This window comes from Rhinatrema bivittatum, chromosome 15 (genome assembly GCF_901001135.1).
Source record: "Rhinatrema bivittatum chromosome 15, aRhiBiv1.1, whole genome shotgun sequence".
Classification (NCBI taxonomy): domain Eukaryota; kingdom Metazoa; phylum Chordata; class Amphibia; order Gymnophiona; family Rhinatrematidae; genus Rhinatrema; species Rhinatrema bivittatum.
This window is the reverse complement of record NC_042629.1, coordinates 43,811,195-43,823,701: the sequence shown is the minus strand read 5'-3', so window position 1 is coordinate 43,823,701 and position 12,507 is coordinate 43,811,195. Positions and strand designations below refer to the sequence as shown.

General features: G+C 40.8%; 1 protein-coding gene across 2 annotated transcripts in view; it reads left to right on the top strand.

Annotated features, from left to right (window-relative positions):
* The window catches only part of B4GALT4 (beta-1,4-galactosyltransferase 4), a 37,325-nt gene extending 25,195 nt beyond the window's left edge, over positions 1-12,130 (top strand). For both annotated transcript variants that reach the window (XM_029578588.1, XM_029578587.1), the window contains exons 5-7: positions 2,547-2,669; positions 8,088-8,192; positions 11,407-12,130. In XM_029578588.1, coding sequence (XP_029434448.1) covers positions 2,547-2,669; positions 8,088-8,192; positions 11,407-11,548 — 370 coding nt within the window. In that variant the 3' untranslated portion in view covers positions 11,549-12,130. The remainder of the gene's footprint in view (positions 1-2,546; positions 2,670-8,087; positions 8,193-11,406) is intronic.
* Positions 12,131-12,507: the final 377 nt, after the last annotated feature.

The following is a 12,507-nucleotide window of genomic DNA, read 5'->3' as shown; positions in this document are numbered from 1 at the left end:
GGGGGGTCATTCAGCAGCTGTCCCTTTGTCAAGGAGGACAGAGTTGGTCTCAGCACAGCTTCCTTGGCTCTGATCCAGTGAAACCGGATACAGGATAGAAGTGCTTATCAAGTTGTAATGTTGTTAGTAATACGCTATTACTATTCTTGAAGAAGACCTAAAGGACAGAGGTGTAGGCTTGGCAGTACCTTTGTGTTGCACTTTGTGCTGAGAGAGAATGTGTCCGTCTGTCCATGAGTGCAACTCCTGAAGTGGGCAGTGAGGAAGGTGCTGGCCAGCTGTACATTTATCTGTTAGAGACAGCAGGCCAGGAAACGTTTAGCAAGCGTCAAGCTGGAGCGGGTTTCTAATAGTTTTGTGAGCACGACTTTCCAGCGAAACCAGGGCAGGGCAAGAGGAGCTATGTCACTGCGCCCCTAGATTGAAATGCAGTAGCCTGGAACGCACCTGTAGAACTACAAGTCTTGATTCCTCTCATTCCCAAGTCACCCTATTGAGACTGAGTAGAAGAGTCATCCCCTCACACTTTAATAATGCTGATATTAGAAATGAAGCGAAAGCGAGAGTCCACCGTGAAATACCTACAGTACCTGAATGTAAACCGATGTGATATCTCAGATCAAATATCGGTATATAAAAATAAATAAATAAATAAATAAATCTTTTCATCTCCACTGGTGACAAAGAATTACTTGAGTGCAACTATTTTCAGTTAGTCATTAATTCATTATTTTCAGTTAGTTCATTAATTTTCAGTTAGTTCATTAATTCTCCCCAGTGCCAGTCTGGTTTGTAGACTATTCTAATGAATATGCAGCCTGGTTCTTAGAGCCAGAACTTCATTCAACAAAATTGCATATGAATCTGATTTATGGGGGCAGTAATGATTTTCTTAAAGAGTAACCGGTTGGGATCACTGGTAGCCTCTACCTTGCCCTCTAGCTGCAGTGGAGAAAAAGGAGCAATTTGCTGCATTTTCAAAAAGATTCCCAGTCAGCACCTGTAGGAAGGTATTTCCTTTAGGCACAGGATTTGAGAAGATTCATGATATATCAGGCTGCTTGCCCCTTCCTCAAAAGGTCGCTCTGTCTGGTAGATTTGTTTATTTATTTAATTTTATTGTAACATTGCTTGTGCACTGCCTAAGTATCAAACGAGGTGGTTTGCAATTCAAACATACATAAAATATATATTTAAAATGCAATTAGGGTGCAAAATGAAATTAAAATAAGATAAAAGCACAAAACTGGATCATGGCTACTCGGTTATGGCTGGGTATGCTGTGGCACAGAGAGATGACGTGGTTTCCCTAACCTTAGTGATAGGTTTTTCCACAATATTTCTAACTATCTCTGAGGTTACCCTGCCTTAACCATTGACAATTTCCTTCCTCAAAGATAGACCAAAACAATTTGTGTCTGGCCAGAAGAATACAGTCCCAAGTCAGTCTGGCATGGGCCTTCTGTTTCCTCTTTCAGAGAGTGGTCATGGGCAGGCTGTGTTCCACCAACATGTAAAGCTGAAGGTCTGAAGTAAGAACATAAGAAGTGCCATGCTGGGTCAGACCAAGATCCCTCGAGCCCAGCTTCCTGTCTCTGACAGTAGCCAGTTAGATCCCCAATAGTTGATCTGCTTCTTGTATCTAACTCCCAGGGATAAACGCTGCTTTCCTATGTCCACCTGGCTAATAACTGCCTATGGATTTTTCCTTCAAGAATTTGACCAACCTCTTTTGAACCCCATTATGTTAGCTGCCTTGACCACATCCTCGGGCAACAGATTCCATAGCTTGATTGTGCACTGAGTGGAAAAAATACTTCCTACAATTTGAAATCTGCTGGTTGCAAGTTTCTTGGACTGTCCCCTAGCCCTAGTGTTTCTTGAAAGGTCAATAACCCTTCTCTATTTACCCATTCCACATCACTCATGATTTTATAATTCTCAATCATATCCCCTCTTACCGTAGTTGTCTCTTTTCCAAGCTAAAGAGCCCCAATCTAATCTTTCTCCATAAGGGAGCTTTCACATCTCCTTTATCATTTTTGTCACCCATCTGACCTCCTTTTCTATGTCTGCTAAGTCTTTTTTTGAGGTAGGGCAACCAGAAGTGCCCACAGTACTCAAGGTGTGGTTGCATATTTTCGGTTCTGTTCTCTATTCCTTTCCAAATAATTCCCAACATTCTATTTGACTTTTGACAAGGTATTGTCCACAAGCATTCCGAGGTCCTTTTCCTGGGTGGTGACTCCTAACACAGAATCCAGCATCAAGTACCTTTAATTGAATTTATTTTTCCTTACCTGCATTACTTTGCACTTGTCCACATTAAATTGCATCTGCCATTTACATGCCCAGTCTAGTCTCACCAGTCTTCAAAGTACTGGACCGGCCCAAACCTTCAGCTGTCCAACTCCAACACTGGATTAAATGTTCATAGAGAAGGCACAGGATCATCCAGAATGGAGCCAGGAGCTGAATTTCCTTTCTTTTTCCTGTGTTTTTCTTTTCCTGATGGGTCTTTTTTCCATTTCTCTTTGTGATTCTAGGTTGCGGTACAGTGGATATTTTGGTGGTGTGACAGCAATGACTAGGGACCAGTTTGCCAAGGTAAACGGATTCTCCAACAACTACTGGGGCTGGGGAGGAGAGGATGACGACCTGAGAGAAAGGTAAGTGAGCTCTCTGAGATGACTGGAACTGCGCTTGTAGAGACTTGGATGTGATCGATGCTTGTAGGGGGGTAGGTGTGAGGAACTATGTCAGGATGTAGAGATATGGGGAGCTGCCACTTTAAGTCTAAAGGGTAAATCTGTATTGACCACCTAAGCTATTAGTGAGCTTGGTATCATCTGGGAGCTACCAATCAACTTCCACATATTTCTGAAAAAAACCTGGGATGGAGAAAAGTATAGGAGTCAACAGGAAAAACTGTTTTACAGTGTATCATGAGTGATAAGTATTTACATCTATACAGGGAGAGGCTGAAGGAGCTAAAGATGGGAACAAACATTAAAAAAAAAAAGTAGGCTTCAAGAAAGCACTGGAAGATTGCATTTTCCATAGAATAAAAAGTTCAAGGACAATGGATCATAAAACAAAACTGAAGGGAGGGAAACTCAAAAGGAGTGTAAGAAAATACTTTTTCACCGAGGTGGTGATGGATACCTGGCACAGATTTCCAGCGGAGGTTCTAGGAGTCAAAAACAATAGCAGAATTCAAGCCTGTGTGGGACAAGGCACAAAGAGACTCTAGCGACAGAGGAGTGGATCAGGTCTTCTGCTCCCTGGGATGGCCAGAGCTGGGGATGCTGCAGAGGCCGTGTGCACGGTCATTGCTCAGACTTAGGGTTCTGGCAGGAGCTGCAGTTTGCAAGGCCTGGCCAAGGTTCCATCGCTGGGCTGAGCTGGGATGGGGGGACCCTAGGCAGATGGGAATGGCACATGACACCATAACCCATCAGAGGCCAGTTCCAATCGAGCTGGAAACATAAAGAACCACAAGGAAACTGTTTTATCCTAAAAAAAAGAGGAAATAAATTAGTCAGCTGCATGCCAATACCCGTTCACGATATTAGTAACAACTGGGGACCAAAATAAGAAACACAGTTAAATTGTGTCTGTTCTTATGCCAGTCAACATTAGGGCGATATTTTATAATCTTATAATATTTTATAATCCTGTCATCCGTGAGGAAATACAAATGTTTGCACAAGAGGGAGATGCCTTTAAAGTGTTATTTGATAAGTTCGTAGTATAAAAGAAAGAAAGAAGCTCTATATTTATTTATTTATTTATTTATTTAAGGGTTTTTTATATACCGCGGCACGTTGGGAAACATCACCTCGGTTTACAGAGAACATTAAATTAGCAACAAGCTTTACAATCCACATCAGTTTACAATGAACATTAAATTAGCAACAATCTATACGATCTAGCAATTATAGAATTGTACATATCGGATAAAATTAAAAATTATAAACTAATTAATATTATAATATACATATTTACAATATTGGAATAAGGAACGGGCGATGGAGATTGCTTGAGAGTCAGGCATTAATATACAGGTTAGAAGATAATACAGGTTAGAAGATAATATTCTTTGCAATAGTAAGAGTCTTGCAAGTTTATAGGGTGTGTTTGGCGATATTGAAAGAAACTGAGTGGTATGGATAGATGTTATTGGATATGTGTCAAAAAGTCATATAATTAGCAGGGGAAGTGTTCATAAATTGTAGGCTTGTTTAAACAGCCATGTTTTCAGGTTCTGTTTAAATTTCTTGTAGCAGGGCTCTTGGCGCAGATCTGTGGGCATTTTGTTCCAAATGTTGATTCCAGCAATCGTGAATGATCGTTGTCTCGTAGACGCATATTTTATATGTTTGAGCGATGGGATACAAAGTTTAGCTTGGTGTATTTTTCTTATCGGTCTGTCTGATGTATAGAATGTAAAATGATCAGTGAGCCAATGCATATCTTGGTTATATAATGATTTGTGCATAAGAGTAAGAGTTTTGAATAATATCCTCGATGAGATTGGAAGCCAGTGGAGGAATTGTAGAGCTGGAGTGATGTGTTCGTAAGCAAGCGAGCAGCTGCATTTTGTAGCATCTATAGTGGATGAAGAGAATTTTTTGGGAGGCCTAGTAAAATGGAATTGCAGTAGTCCAATTTTGATAATATAGTAGCTTGTAGTACAGTCCTGAAGTCTTGTGGGTGTAGGAGAGATTTGATCCTTTTCAATATATGAAGTTTATAGAAACCATTTTTGACGGTGGAGGTAATAAATTTTTTTAGGGTTAATTGTTTGTCAATAATAACGCCCAGGCTGCGGACTTGTTGTAAGTTGTGTTGGTCAGGTAGGGATTGTATATTGGGGCTAGAATGTATGTTTTGTGACGAAATTATGAGCAGCTCTGTTTTGTTGGTATTTAATGCTAAAGAGTTTTCTGTTAGTAGATTCTTAATGTCCGCTAGTGCAGTATTCCAGGTTTTGAGAGCGTTGGGTAGGGAGCCATTGATTGGGATTAAGATCTGCACATCATCTGCATATATGAAGTGTGGCAGACCCAGATTGATCAACAGTTGACAGAGTGGAGTGAGGTATATATTGAAAAGAGTTGAAGAGAGAGAGGAACCTTGGGGTACTCCTTGTAGCAGATTTTTGGGTTTGGATTTGTGTTGGCCAATTTTCACACTGTATTTTCTATTTTCTATCTAGCTTCTATAGCTAGAAACAATTCAAAGGTAGGGTTACAACATGCAGAAGTGCATAGATAGACAGTAGCTTTGACATACACACTTATTTTCTTGTATTATTTAGTGCTCTCCCACTCATATGTACACAAATTCTTGAGTTCTTGGAGTGAAAGGTTTTGTCTCTCTAAAACAGGATCATGTTTAAAAAAGGATTGGATAAGTTCTTGGAGGAGAAGTCCATTACCTGCTATTAATTAAGTTCACTTAGAGAATAGCCACTGCCATTAGCAATGTTAACATGGAATAGACTTAGTTTTTGGGTACTTGCCAGGTTCTTATGGCCTGGATTGGCCACTGTTGGAAACAGGATGCTGGGCTTGATGGACCCTTGGTCTGACCCAGTATGGCATTTTCTTATGTTCTTCTTATGTTCTTATGTTCTTGTTTTCTACCTTCGATTTTTTTTTTACTATGGATTTCTTTTCTTTTTCTTGACCTGCCAGTTTTCTCTTGCCCCTTTAGGGCTTCTAGCTGAAATCAGAACCAGGGATGGGTTCCTGGTGCCATCAACCCTCATTTGTAACTCTGCAGGGATGTTTTCTGTTCTTCTTCCCTCTTTTCCTCCACAACATTGCTAGTCCAATTATTGCAGCAGTGGCCCTTTGGCTGGGGACCATGCACCAGAGCTCCTTTGGGAATGCTGCAATCATGGGCCCTTAATCTAGCCACTCGGTGTCACCCTTAAGCAACGACCATAATTCCCTCCGTGCCAGGGGTTGGGAATGCCGTCTCTGCTCAGCCACTCGGTGTCACCCTTAAGCAATAACCATAATTTCCTCCGTGCCAGGGGTTGGGAATGCTGTCTCTGCTCTATCCCTTGATGACCTGGGGAGCAGAAGACTCAACTCTGGGATAGAACTGGGAACCTTCCATATAATCCCTGCCAGGTACCACTTCCACCGGCCTCCATATTTGTTTCTATTGAGTTCATGCTCCTGGAATTGAGGAAGCAGATGGGAGCAGGGTATACAAGTGCCTAGATCGTAATGCTCTGCAGCTGCCTCAGTTTGCTGATTTTAAGTACATTCAAAATACATTCCTTAGAGATGTGGCAGCTGGGACCTTCTCACCATCGGGTTTGTGTTATTTTCTAAGCATCACAGCCTATGAACACAATGATGTTACTATCAAAACGTAATATTGGCCATTTCAATCTGAACTTCTGTATCAGGAGTAGGGAATCTCTAATCCTTGCAGGTCACATATTGGTGCGTGAGATAGATTTGCGCACAACTAGGGCAGTGTGCATGTAAATCTCTTGTGCATATTCATTAGTGATAGCCTTAAAATCGGATTGGGGTGAGGTCCTTGAGGAACGATAGGTCCTCATCCATATTCTATATGGTGTGCTGTCTGAGACAGTAATTGCTGCTGTGCATTTTTGATTCATCAGTTCATAGGAGAAAGCCTTTTACTTTATTAAGAAAAAGAGTTTTCTTAGGTTTTGAAAATGAGTTAAAGATTGGGAGAAAAAAAAAGTGATGTAAGCCTTTCTTTGCCAGCCTTTTTAGAGTTAAGATAATTCATGTGCAGTAAAATGCCTGCACTTCATATGAACTTTGAAATGTTATTTGATAACACCAAAATAAAGGTCTGTACTACAAAAGAAAGAAGTGTTTATAGCTAGAAATGATTCAAAGATAGGGTTATAACATATAGACTACAACTCATAACTGCCCTGTCTAGGTCATAGATGGTAGAAATTGTCATTTAAACCTCTGGCTATGCGGTGGAGACCTTCACAAATACCCTAAGCTCAATACACTGTACTGTGAAAAAGGATGAACGAAACAAACGCGATGCCATACATTTCTGAAAAATGATCATCTAATTTTTCTGTGATTTTATTGCAAGCATTTGAACAAAACCCACCTCCTATACATTTTCAGGAAATCTAGTTCATTGTACAATAGATATATATATAATTTTTTATGGTAAAGATATAGATATAATCATTTTTTTTCAAATCATACAGAGCCATTATAAACACTACACTTGACCTTTGTTGAATAATCTTAAAAGCAGCTAGAGCAGGGGTGGCCAACTCTGCTCCTCAAGAGTCACGACCAAGTCTGGTTATCAGGATATCTACAAAAAATATGCATGAGATACAGTTGCAAACATAAAGCATACATTTACGCTTCCACAGTTACTCATAAAGCGTTGCTCTGCAATCCCAGTGGAAGAACTGGCCCAGTTAAGGTACCGGTGGATGGGAGGGAGGGCTACAGATGCCAGGGTGGGGAGGGGTGTTAGAGGGGGCAGTAGATGGGTTTTTTTTAATTTAGCAAGGATAGAAGGAAGTAGGAGGACCAGATCCGGCATCGTGGCATAAGTTTACTTGTTCCTGATGAAGGGGTTTGGAGAGGGGCTGGGGTTGACTGATATTCAGGAGGGAGGATTCAGGCTGGGAGGCCCAAGATTTTAACGTATTTATTTTAGTAAAGAGCACTAGTTACTGGGATATCTTTTGAAGATATCTGGGTAAGTAGCTCATATCGCCAGACAACGTTTTAGGCCGACTAGAATTTAAGGCGGATAAGGGCTGAATATAAACGGCTATGCGATTTATAGACAGATAAGTGTTGTTATCTCTCTAAATGGCTTTTAAATATAGACCCAGTTGTGGATATCCTGAAAACCTGGCCTGTTTGTGCTCTCAGGGACCAGAGCTGGCCACCCCTGTGATAATGTCTTTGGGTGGGATGGGTGATGGGGGTTATGCATGAGGTGCAATCATTTGCTGATTTTTCTGTGCGTCCAGCCTTGCCCGGGCCACCTGAGAACCGGACTCTATTTAGTGCTCACCAAGATCTTTCTTCTTTCAGGGTGATGCTGAATAAGATGAAGGTGGTGCGACCATCCCCTGAAATTGCCAGGTACACTATGATCTTCCACAAAAGAGACGACGGGAATGAGGTGAATGGCGAGAGGTGAGTCGAGGGCAGGGTTTCTGCATGTCCTCTAGATCTTCTCAGCAAGCCAGTCCTCCTCCTTGTAATCTTGATTCCCAACTGCTTTGGACTTCATTTTAAAAGAGGCATTTTATCTTAGCCAATTCAAAATGCTGCTCAGGTTCAAATTAATATAATACACCCGCAAATAAAGAAAATCAATTAAAAAAAAAAAGTCCCTCTTTCCCTTCTCCATTTTTGAATCCTTCTTCTCCAGATGCCATGCCTGGGCAGTTCTGGAGAGCTCTCACCAGCCTGAAGGCTGGAGGGGCACTTTTTCTCCGAGATGCACCCTCACCCCTGTTTTTCGGCTGGCAGAGGCCACCGTGGGTGTGACAGCCCACTTCCCTCTCTGGGACCTATGTGTACCCACCTCTGGAGACAGGGGAGATGAAGCTGGATTCCACTGTGCCATATTGTGAGGTGCTACAGCTTTAATAATGGGGCTACTCCCTTCTACCATCAACCCCCCCCCCCCCCCCCCCCGTGATGTGATTGGAGGAACAACTGGGGAGAATGTGATTCTTTGATTGGTGACTTTCAAGCCCTTGAGAAACTTGAGAGGGAACAAATGGTCTTTTGGTGTGTGCCAAGGACTGAATCACAGAGAAAATAAATTCCACTTTTTCTCCTTTTAAAAGGTGCGTAAGTAACGCTTGCTGAGTTGGCCAAGCTGAAATACCCATTTAAATCTCATCTTAGTATTTATTTGTTTACGTATTTATACTGCTTTCTATGTCAAAATGATCAATCAAAGCAGTATCTAACAATATCAAAGTAAGATAAATACATCACAACTTAAAATAAAAACAAAGCCACCCTGTATCTAATGGAACTCTAATTAAATGGCACATATTCATATCTTTTGACTATTGAATGATTCTTTATAGAGAAGCCATTGTCGTAAATCATTGAAAGATGATTCAAAGTTCAGAGAAGATCAGAGAGACCTGCATGTATGGTCCATAGATAACTAGTTTGACTTTGAAATCGTAATCACAGTAGGCATTTACCTTTTAACAAGTCTACCTATATAATAAGTCCTTTAGCCATTTAACTTCTCTAGGGTGTTTCAGCAGTACTGTAGGAATGTATCTTTGGCTAGTAGGCTAAAGAGTTCATTTTGAAAGTCAGTGGATGAATAAAAGAAGAAAAAGCACTGTCAGTGACCCCTAATAACTTTTGTGTTGCATCGTATTTTCAGGACATGTCAAAGAATCCTGACAGGGATATATATATATATATATATATTTTTTTTTTAGTTTATGTAGATGCAGTAATGCAGTAAAGAAAGCGAAGATCGGTGTATATACAAAAGCCATTTATTTCAATAAAGGGCTTTTGTATATACACTGATCTTCGCTTTCTTTACTGCTAATAAAGGGCTTTTGTATATACACCGATCTTCACTTTCTTTACTGCTACACAGCTAACTGAATCGGCTTCCGATTTGTTTTCTGGATGCAGTAATGCATGCATGAGAAACTCTGTTCTCCCTAGTTCTGGAGGGACTTCCTTTTTTTTTTTAGGGCCTAGTTGTTCAGCATTTTCCAGCTCACTTGGAACCAGTGCTGGGATCCTGGCAGCAGGAGCCTTCATTTTCATAATTTTTCTAGACTTCCCCTCACTGCCCAGCCTGGTCACAGCACCAAAGGCTCTGCGGCCAGGAGCTAGGCACAAGGGCTGCTTCTGGAATATCCTGCCACCACGATTCCCTAGCATTGTAATGCTGCCTCCCCCAAATCCCAGGCCCCAGCAGAAAAACCAGATCTGGGAATTGAACCAGGGTCCCCCTTGCATGGCAGCATACAGTGTTGCAATCGGCCTGGACCAAACAATTGACTTTTAATTGCAGAATTAACAACTTTTAATTATCTAGGAATATAGTAAAAAAAAAAAATTTGAAACTGACTTCAATTACATTATGGAGAGAGAAAAATAGATTTTACAGTATAGCTTACTAATACTTATCACTTCTATAGCACCACTTTCTGTAGAAAAACATGAGTCCCTGCTTGCTATAACCTACAATGCTGAAAGGTAAAATATAAACCAAACAAATAAATAAGACAAACATACACAGCAAGAGCGATTTTGAGAATTTCATTTATTAAGAAAATAAAATCAGTAAGGCCACAAGTGGGATAATCAGGGGTGAAGATTAAAAGCAGACTCAAAAAAGTAGGTTTTTAGACTGGTTTTCAATATAACTAGAGAGAGAGAGCTTGCCACACCAATTAGGGCAGACTATTCCAAGCAAGGTGAAAAGCCTGGGAGTCGGGAGTTGGTGATAGATGAGAAGGGTATAGATAAGAGGGACTTGCAAGGGCAGAGAGGTGGTGAGGAGCTGCAGCGTGAAGGCTCTTACGAGTCATCTTGTCCTGCATGTGGAAACAGATAAGGGGCCAAGGTGGCAATGCAGGCATCCCCCGAGTTCTCCTGCTAAGGGGTCCCACTCCTGTCCTCGAGACAGCAACACCAAGCAAGATGCGAGAAAATATTTCAACTTGGTTATAATCAACGCTCTGCTAGATTCTTATTAAGATGCTTCTGCCAGTTCCTTCCCACTCAGTGGGACACCTTTCATTTAAAAAAAAAAAAAAAAAAAATCATATGCTGGAGGGGGGGTGCTTCCTGGGAGTCAAGGACCTAGCAAGAAGCACCCCCTCCAGCATATTTTATTCTTTTATCTTTGCAATTGAATATCTCTCCTTTGTTTAATATACTTCCTGTTATCCCTTTTTGCTCAATTGTTAAAATTCCTGCATTTTGAGCTTTTGTAAACCGCTGTGATGGCTTTACGGTATATAAAACTCATTAAATAAATAAATAAGTTCTGAACTAAAAAGTAAAGAAAACATAACAGGACACGCCACAGCTGCCAGGACAGGAGCCAACCAGCACCTGCTGTTCAGATAGTTTGGTAAGAAACAAATCCAGCACTAGTTGTGACAGGATGCAAACAGCCAAGGTTTAGTTAGCATGAGGTAAACGGAAGATGAGAGCTGCTACTCTGGCCTTGAAACTGCCTTTTCAGCCTTGAAGTACTTGCTTGGGCTGCGTCTTAACGTGAGATGTGTACAGCTTGCATTTACCCGTTGTCTGTGGTTGCAGAGATGCAATGGTTCTCCTGCACAAGAGCTCCTTGACCGACTCACTCTTCTCCCCCCCTCCCATTCTTGTTTCTCTTCAGGATGCGACTCTTGAGGCAAGTGGCACGTGTTTGGAAGACAGACGGATTAAACTCCTGTTCGTATAAGTTGCTATCTGTGCAACACAACCCCCTGTACATCAACATCACAGTGAATATCAGTGTTTCATCCCAGAGCCCTTGACAGTGAATTTGCCATTATCTAAACAGAGACAGTTTCACATTCCTCCTACACGTAGGAGAAGAAATAATAACGTGAACTTCCGTTTCCAGAAGAAATTTCTTCCAGGAAAAAATATTTTGGATGCACAAGACTGCTGAATAAGAGACTGCTTTATTTGTGTTGTAAGGTTTATAAGATTTTTGAGATTTATGGACAAATATTTGATTTGTAGGTTATGAAGACAATATGCACATCTGGCCTTGAGTGCACTACTGGATGTGTCTAGCCAAGACATACAGAAAGTGCAGTGCTCCCCTCTATACTTTTATCTAATGTTGCTTTTTCTCAAAACTTATGGTCAAGAAAAAAAAAGAGCTGGATTCATAGATGCCATTAAAAATTGGGGCAAAATAAGAAGGAGGTTGTCCTGACAAATCCATTTCTTGTTCCAGTGTGCAATAGCTGAAGACTTAAAGTCCCAACAGCTGATGTTCATATGAATGAAAATTGTATTTTTTTAAGAGCAAAACATTTGTATATAGAGCTGTACAGTAATAGATGTGAAACTACTTTTTTTTTAAATCAAAAAAAGAGTTATATGCACAAGTGATTCTCAATTCTGTTCAAGGGGGCGAGCACATTAGCAATATAAAGAAAGCTGGACATATGTTCAAAAACGTTTTACGCAGCTCAGCGACTGTTAGGACAAAATTGGATGAAGTCGGAATTTTTTTTTGAGTGCTTGAGTAGGGGACACGATGCGGATAACTTTCAAACAAATGCTACCCTAGTGTTCTATAACACGCATGTCTCATAAATGTGCGCATTGTAAAATACACATTTTTTAACCCCAGCACATACACGTGAATGTAGGCTTATGCATGAGTACCCGCAATGTATTGAAACAGTGTACATCAATCCATTGCACGCACATACTGTACACCCCTAATTTAAAAATACACACGTTTTACATGCACAAA